Genomic DNA, 7,981 nt, shown 5'->3' with positions numbered 1-7,981 from the left:
ATTGATTAGTAGTGTTGACCAGCCCGACATGTCAATCACTCGATTGAATGATTTTAACTAAATTCGATAAACTCTACAAATTAATACCAACGTATGGTTGGGATGTTTTTAACACTTACATTCATATACAGACTAATATTATTCGATATATATATATATATAGCAGTTTCATACGATATATGCTTAATGAGATATATTTTATGCAGCTCGCACTATACTCCAATGTGTTCGAGCCAATTTAGTAGTAGAGTAAAGTTATCGAAATAGTTTGTTAATCCGGTACCACACAATGGTTCTGACATATGTATATACCTACTAGCTTAAAATATAATTGACTCTATGGAGAATGGTCCAGCAATTCATTCATCGCATTCGTTGTGGCTTTTCCTCATTAATTAAGAATGGTAAATGAATGAGCGTAATATATTTTATAGGTAGAATTCACAGGTATTAAAACGCATGGAACATAAGCAAAGCATGAAGATGAATCTCTGGCTCTCATCATAAGAAAGTATTCTTGAAAAAAATAATTTCACGACATCACGCGTGGAACAGCAACTATGTATGATTATACTTATGTTTAAAATTTTTATATATTATTAACAATTACCTATATTGGTGGATAAAAAAACTAATCGTTTTAATGTGCTGAATATCAAGTTTGAAACCAAATTAAATTACATAAAATTGATTACATAAAATAGATTATTTCTATACTATATGCTATTTTAATTTGAACATAATACTATACTCATCGTAAAAAAATGTTGGACTGCTCTTTGAAGATATTGCATGGGACTAGATGATCATTTATTATTGTTTAATTTTGTATTAGTTTATATATCATAATCTATGTGCACATATATTTTACTAATTTATGTAAATATCATTTTTATAATTTGTATATAGGTATACATATAGTTAATGTCATATTAAGAAATCAAGTCAAGAAATTAAAAATTAATCATATTAGGGATTTATAACGAACTGTTTCTAGATTGCAGGAATGGAAAAGCAAGACATGCAATCGCAATCAACAGGTGTGTCGTCAGGAGACTGACAAAACCAGAAACACTTCCTAAAATTTTATGGTAGTACGAAATTCTACAATTTCGATGGTACGATTATAAACTTTTGATAGATTATTTTATTTAGAATGTGTCTGGAGTATGCTATAGCAACCATTGATTTTTTTATGAGCGCATATTAAAAATAAATTAAGTTGCAAGATTTTAAAAATATAGTAAACTAGATGTGCCTGTGGTTTCACCCGCTGTTGTGGATTTAGCTCTCTCGTCAGGTAAGTTTTGGTAATGAAAATAAAGACTTCTTAATGTATTCGTGTATATTTTTAGACGGCCATGACAATACAGTTTTTATAGAGGGAAAAAAGCATAGACAAAAAAAAATTAAAACATAGAGGTTGGAGAATAGTGTTGACAGCGTATAAAATGGAACATGCCCCCGGACGTTGAAAGCTTGCCTTTCAACAAGAAGTGTCGATCAGAGGGCAAATCTTGCTGAATGATCTTCTGACTACGCCATTAGAAGTCTTCACATCTGCAACGCGATTAATGCCATCGGTCCCGGGATAAACTGCAACAATGCGGCCCATTTTCCATCTTAAGGGAGGCAAATTGTCCTCCTTCACAACCACCAAACTATTCAGCTGTAAATCTGGTTCCTTAGAGTACCATTTGCTCCTTTGCTGTAGTTCACTGACATATTCCTTAGACCATCTGGCCCAAAAATGTTGGCGTAGTTGTTCTAGTCTTTGAAATCGATTTAGATGTGTTAAAGGGCGGCCTTTATGATCAGCAACTGGAAGTGCAGTTAGCGGTGTTCCTATCAGAAAGTGGGCTGGCGTAAGCGGAGACAAATCATTTGGATCATCTGAGAGAGGCGTAAGCGGTCTTGAATTCAGAATTGCTTCAATTTGAGTAAGGACAGTGATCAATTCCTCGAACGTTAAATTACAATTGCCCAATACTCTATATAAATGATGCTTAATTGCTTTAACACCGGCTTCCCAAAGACCCCCAAAATGAGGAGAATAAGGGGGACATAAATGAAAAGAGATACCCTCATTAGCCAAACCATCAGCCAATGAACTGCAGTCATTCTTTAAAAATTCATTTATTTCATTGTAAGCACTAACAAATGAAGTGCCATTATCAGAGAAAATGTCCGTAGGTTTTCCTCTACGTGAAATAAATCGACGTAATGCACATAAGAAACTATTGCTGGTTAAATCACCTACTAGTTCAATATGAATAGCCTTCGTTTTAAAGCAAACAAAAATTGCGATATATACCTTGACAATTTTACATCCACGGCCTTGACGGCTTGCAGATGAGATAGGCCAATGCATAATCTATGCCTACACATTCGAATGGACGACCTGGAGTTATACGTGATTCAGGTAAGTTTCCCATAAGGGGGGATACTGTTTTCCCTTTCATACGTGTACACCTTATACATTGATAATATGTAGATTTAGCCAAACTACGACCTTTTATTGGCCAATAAGCCTCCCTAATAGACGCTAACAATAGCTGTGGACCGGCGTGCATGAGCTTAATATGTTCTGCTCTAAACAACATTCTTGTGAAGGGATGAGTGGACTGTAATATAGCAGGATGTTTTTTATTATATGAGAACATTGACGCATTTGTCAACCGGCCCCCTACGCGCATTATTTTATTATTATCCATGAATATGTTAAATTTGTTTAATTGGCTCTTTAAAGGTAAGGTTTGTGTTTGCAAGAGAGTTATATATTCTGGAATAGATTCTATTTGAGAAATTTTAATTATTAGATTTAATGCAATTTCTAATTCTGATGGATTAAGATGAGTAGTTTTTGGCTTTAATTTTCTGCAGCCGTTAATAAATCTAAGTGCATATGCTACAGCGCGTTTCAGGCGCAATACATTTGAAAAACGACTAAAATCGATTAACTTGTAATTGTCAAACTTGGTGATATGTAGCGAAATTTCAGGTCGAACTTCGGGAAGTTGCGAACAATTAAGTGGATTTAGAGGCCACTGAGACTCCTCCTGCTTTAAAAAAGGGGGCCCAGACCACCACAGGTCGAGCTCCTGCAACTCACTAGCCTTGACACCGCGAGAGATATGATCAGCAGGATTTTTGTCAGTGGGTACATGTCGCCAGACACTGTGCTCGGTTTTTTCCAAAATTTCTACAACTCGATTGCAGACAAACGGTTGTAGCTTATTCGGTAACATTTTAAGCCACCCCAGTACAATTGTAGAGTCAGTCCAGAAAATGGTACGTTTAACATTTACTCTGAGGGATGACATTACCTTTTCATAGAGACGCACTCCGACTAGAGCGGCACAGAGCTCAAGTCTGGGGATCGTAGTTGGCTTTATTGGAGCGACCTTGCTCTTGGCTAAGAGCAACTTCACCAAAACATCACCCTGTTTGTTAACACTTTTTATATAAAGACAAGCACCATAGGCACATTGGGATGCGTCGGAAAAACAATGAATCTCAATAAGTGAATATGAATCACAAACAACCAGGCGTGGGATATAGATATTATTTAATAAGGGGAGATCCCGTATAAATTTATGCCAGCTGTGAGAAATATCAAACGGAACCAGTTCATCCCATGACAATTTATGCAACCACAGATGCTGCATCAAAATTTTTAGAGATATGATACAAGGGGAAATCAGACCCATGGGATCGAATACCTGGGCGATTACTGATAGTAATTCCCGCTTGGTCGAAACTTTAGGTAATTCCAAATTAATTTTGAAGTACAAGTTATCAGTATCAGGCGACCATCCCAGACCCAATGTCTTGCTGGGTTCAAATCCCATATTCAAATTAAGAGACGAGTTAGACTGGTCCGGAATAACAAGCTGAGACCCATTGGATTTCCACTTACGCAGCACCATTCCCGCGGATGCCAGCTCTGCCGTGATAGCTTTCTTTATATTTAAGGCCTCCTGGTTGGAATCAGATCCTGTTAATAAGTCATCAACATAGAAGTCATGAATAATAATTTCAGACACTTTTTTATCGTTGCAGTCAAGGCCAATTTGTTTTAAACATCTAGTAGCTAGATAACTGGCACTTGAGCAACCATAAGTGACAGTGTTGAGTTGATAGGCTTTTACTTCAGATTCCTCTGGTTTACGCCATAGGATTTGTTGAAGATGCCTGTCATCAGGGTGAACAATCACCTGCCGATACATTTTTTCTACATCAGCAGCTAACACATACTTATAAAATCTAAACCGAAGTAAAATAGAGAGCAGGTCGTCTTGGACTGTTGGTCCTACCATTTGAATCTGATTAAAGGACACCCCTGAGGAAGTAGGGCTACTTGCATTAAAGACCACTCTAAGACTAGTAGTGGTGCTGTTTGCGTTCAACACCCCATGATGAGGAATAAAATAAGATGTAGAATCAATATTTAATTTGCACTCGGTCATGTGTCCGAGTGAATGATATTCTGACAAGAATGCAACATAGCTATCTCGAAAGGCTGGCTGGGTTTTAAACCTGTACTCTAATGAATGCAAGCACCGTTTTGCTCGCTGAAATGAGTTACCTAATACCTTATGAGACTGTTTTAAGGGAATTCTAACACAGAATCGTCCATTTGGAAGACGGATTGTATTTTTTACAAAGTGTTCTTCACATCTTTGCTCTTCTTCTGAATAAGAGGACTTAGAACCTACATCCTCCAACTGCCAAAATTTTGATAATAGACTCTGAACATCATTATTTTCAATATTGCTATGAGTACTTGTATCTAATGTCGTGAGGTTGCATCTAAGAGAAGACTCCTGTCCATTATAAAGGGGTCCTGTCGCGACCAACCAACCCAGTCGCGTCTCCCAGAGAATCGGTTTTTTCATTCCTAAACTTATTTTTCGTGATCCGAGTAATTCCCAGAATATATTACTACCAATTATCATGTCTACTGCAGACGCCTTATAAAACTGTGGATCAGCGAGGGCAATATCATCAGGTATTTTTATGTGTGAAACATTAACAGAGCGGCAAGGTATGTCATCTGTTATAGATGGCAATACATAACAGAGAAGATGTTTCGAATAGTTCTCATTCAAAGAGTTAATTAGGACTCTGCACATTTTTCTCGTAGTGGTTTGAGTTTTATTAATGCCAAATATTGGTTTATCAATATTGATATATTCTAAATTTAATGAGTTACATAATTTCTCAGTAATAATACAAGATGAACTGGCACAATCTAATAGAACTCTGACAATGTGGGGATTACCATAATAATCATTTATACTTATTTGAGCAGTTGACAATAAGACATCTTGATTCACTTCTAAAGATGTATCAGCACAATAAGTAGTGAGTGTTAAGTTTGTAGATCCTTGCCCATTATTACCCGAAGAAGCTGATAGGTTAGACTCATAGTTCTCCGCAGCATTACCCGCATTTGGTAAAATATTTGCATTTGTTCGTTTAAATTCTGATACATGAATTAAGGTGTTATGCTTACGCTTGCATAATTTACACCCATTTTTTTTACAACGATTTGAATAATGTCCAGGACGCAAACAGTTGTAACAAACCTTTATTTGTGGAATTAATTCCAATCTTTGTTCATTAGTGAGGGCCAAGAACTGAGGACAACTTAGTAACTGGTGCTCTCCCTTGCACTTAGGGCATGGTTTTATAATAGAAATATTATTATTATTGTTATGCAATATTGGAGGTGAAGCTACAGACATGAGTGCTTTTAATTTGCTTGTAGGTTTAGACATGTGGTTTGCAACATTACTACGGGTTGATTCTAATGTTTCCAAAAGATCCGCGCGGTCCCTAATAAATTCCAAGAAAACAATGAGTTTTATGGGGTCATTTTTGTTTAAGCGTCCTTTGAATTCCTCCCATTCCCGGAATGTTTTATGATCTAATTTACGTGTCATGATGTGAATGAGAAGAGTGTCCCATTGCTTAATGGGTTCACCAAGGGATTCTAATGCGCATAGACTTTTATTCAGCTGGTCAATTAACCGCTTAAGACTAACCGAAGACTCATTTTTAATAGATTCAACATTAAATAAGTTGTTTACATGGTTTTGAATAAGCAAACGCTTATTATTATATCTATCACACAGTAACTGCCAAGCAACAGCATAGTTACTTGCTGAAAACTCAATTGACTGAATAATGACTGCAGCTGAACCTTCCAGAGAGGCTCGGAGATAATGGAACTTATTAATTTCATCCATATTATCGTTCGAATGTATAAGACTAGAAAATGTGTCGTGGAACTCTAACCAATTATCGTAGGAGCCCTGGTACTTCGGTAAGTTAATTGTAGGTAATTTAACCAGCTGATGGTTGTTTATTCGAGAACCGTCTGTGTTGTCATTACTTAGTAACTTTGAATTCATAGATAAAATATCTTGTGCCTGTGACAGAAGTTTATAATAATTAGATTCAAACTCTTCTCGCTCTGAACATTGTGATTGTAAATCATCAACAAGACATTCTAATTTTAATTGCACCTCATCATATTGATTATACAAAGATTCAATCTTACCTATTCTTAGCTGCAATTCATGTACCTGTTGGTGGCTTAATGTATCTCTCAAGTCATTGATGTATTTAGCAAACCCAGTTAACCGTCCCTTGAAACTAGCTCTTTTCTTAATAAGTTCCTTTTCTTCCCTTTCTGACATTTTGGGGTTCTCTGGTAATGGGTTTATTTAACTGGAATTTAGAAATGTAAACATAAGAAATTGACTAGTATTTTACATAAATATCTGTGACTGAAGGATTGATACAGTATACAAATATGTTCACTGATGTACAATATAGCAGCACTAATAATAATTAAGACAGTAATAAGAAAACTATAATATATTTTTTATACAAAAAACAACACAAAGCTTTTACTTTTAAAGCAATAAATTGACAAGTTTAATAAATAGCGAAATTTACATACAGGTGACAATAACAATGACAAAACACTATATATGTTGTGACTTAAATGCTACAATATTTTCTACTTGTGCATATATAATTATCTTATTTGTGTAATTACACAAACTGTCAAATAAAATTACAATTGAATACTAGAATTTTAAACAAATAACGTAATTTGACAATGAAAAATTTGAAATGAATTTTGAGGTTAACAATGTGCCGGTTTACAATATTTTCTTACCAAATAAGTACTAACACCACTGAATAAGCGAAGGAAACCTGATTACAACAAATAATACTGTTAATTATGACAGACAAACCTTGTTTCTGCTTATTTTTAAATTTAAATTGATAAAGCGATGCTAGTATAACCTGAATGAAAAGAGTATTGGGTTAAATAATTTCCATAAACGATCACTGATCACTTCCCTTAAATTCCTTGGATCCGGCTCGAAGGACCATGTTGTGGATTTAGCTCTCTCGTCAGGTAAGTTTTGGTAATGAAAATAAAGACTTCTTAATGTATTCGTGTATATTTTTAGACGGCCATGACAATACAGTTTTTATAGAGGGAAAAAAGCATAGACAAAAAAAATTAAAACATAGAGGTTGGAGAATAGTGTTGACAGCGTATAAAATGGAACACCCGCATTAAATTTCTATAAAATATATAGACGATATTTCTGGATATACCTATGTAAGATATCAATCAAATTATAAGTAATGTGTAATTATGAGATACGTAATGGGTTTTAAAAAAGAGTATTATCGTAATACTTGTTTGTTATGTAAATTCAATGTTCTTAGCGATTCTGGGAAGATAAAATGTTTATATCTTTGCAGCCCCGAATATCGGTACCTGGACTGCATTTCGATTGGCATCCGTTATTATGACAATAGCAGACAGGACACAACAAATGGTAAATACGCCGTAGTTTGTACAGCAAATTCAGTCTAACTTCGGGCATAAATAGCTCGAGAGGAGTCAGACTCAGTAATATATCTTAACACTATACTGATTTGGTGT

At 35.3% G+C, this 7,981-nt stretch overlaps 1 protein-coding gene across 1 annotated transcript; it reads right to left on the bottom strand.

Moving 5' to 3' along the window:
* Positions 1–1,486: 1,486 nt before the first annotated feature.
* On the bottom strand, positions 1,487–6,707 carry LOC131846836 (uncharacterized). Its single transcript, XM_059196255.1, has 3 exons — positions 3,723–6,707; positions 2,977–3,443; positions 1,487–2,201 (listed from the first exon to the last, which is right to left on the bottom strand). Exons 1-3 carry the CDS (start codon positions 6,705–6,707, stop codon positions 1,487–1,489), a joined length of 4,167 nt encoding a protein of 1,388 aa, XP_059052238.1.
* Positions 6,708–7,981: the final 1,274 nt, after the last annotated feature.

Source organism: Achroia grisella, unplaced genomic scaffold, assembly GCF_030625045.1.
Source record: "Achroia grisella isolate CSIRO2021 unplaced genomic scaffold, CSIRO_AGI_Agris_v1 utg512, whole genome shotgun sequence".
In the NCBI taxonomy this organism is placed as follows: domain Eukaryota; kingdom Metazoa; phylum Arthropoda; class Insecta; order Lepidoptera; family Pyralidae; genus Achroia; species Achroia grisella.
This window is presented reverse-complemented; position numbering and strand designations above follow the sequence as displayed.

What these genes read in the sequence shown, in the direction of transcription:
- LOC131846836 (XM_059196255.1), bottom strand. Translation starts at nt 6,707, where the DNA reads ATGTCAGAAAGGGAAGAAAAGGAACTTATTAAGAAAAGAGCTAGTTTC. An exon ending in TACTATCAGTAATCGCCCAG is followed by an intron (nt 3,444 to 3,722) that starts GTATTCGATCCC and finishes GTTAACAAACAG; the next exon opens with GGTGATGTTTTGGTGAAGTT. An exon ending in ATTTCGCTACATATCACCAA is followed by an intron (nt 2,202 to 2,976) that starts GTTTGACAATTA and finishes TATTTCACGTAG; the next exon opens with AGGAAAACCTACGGACATTT.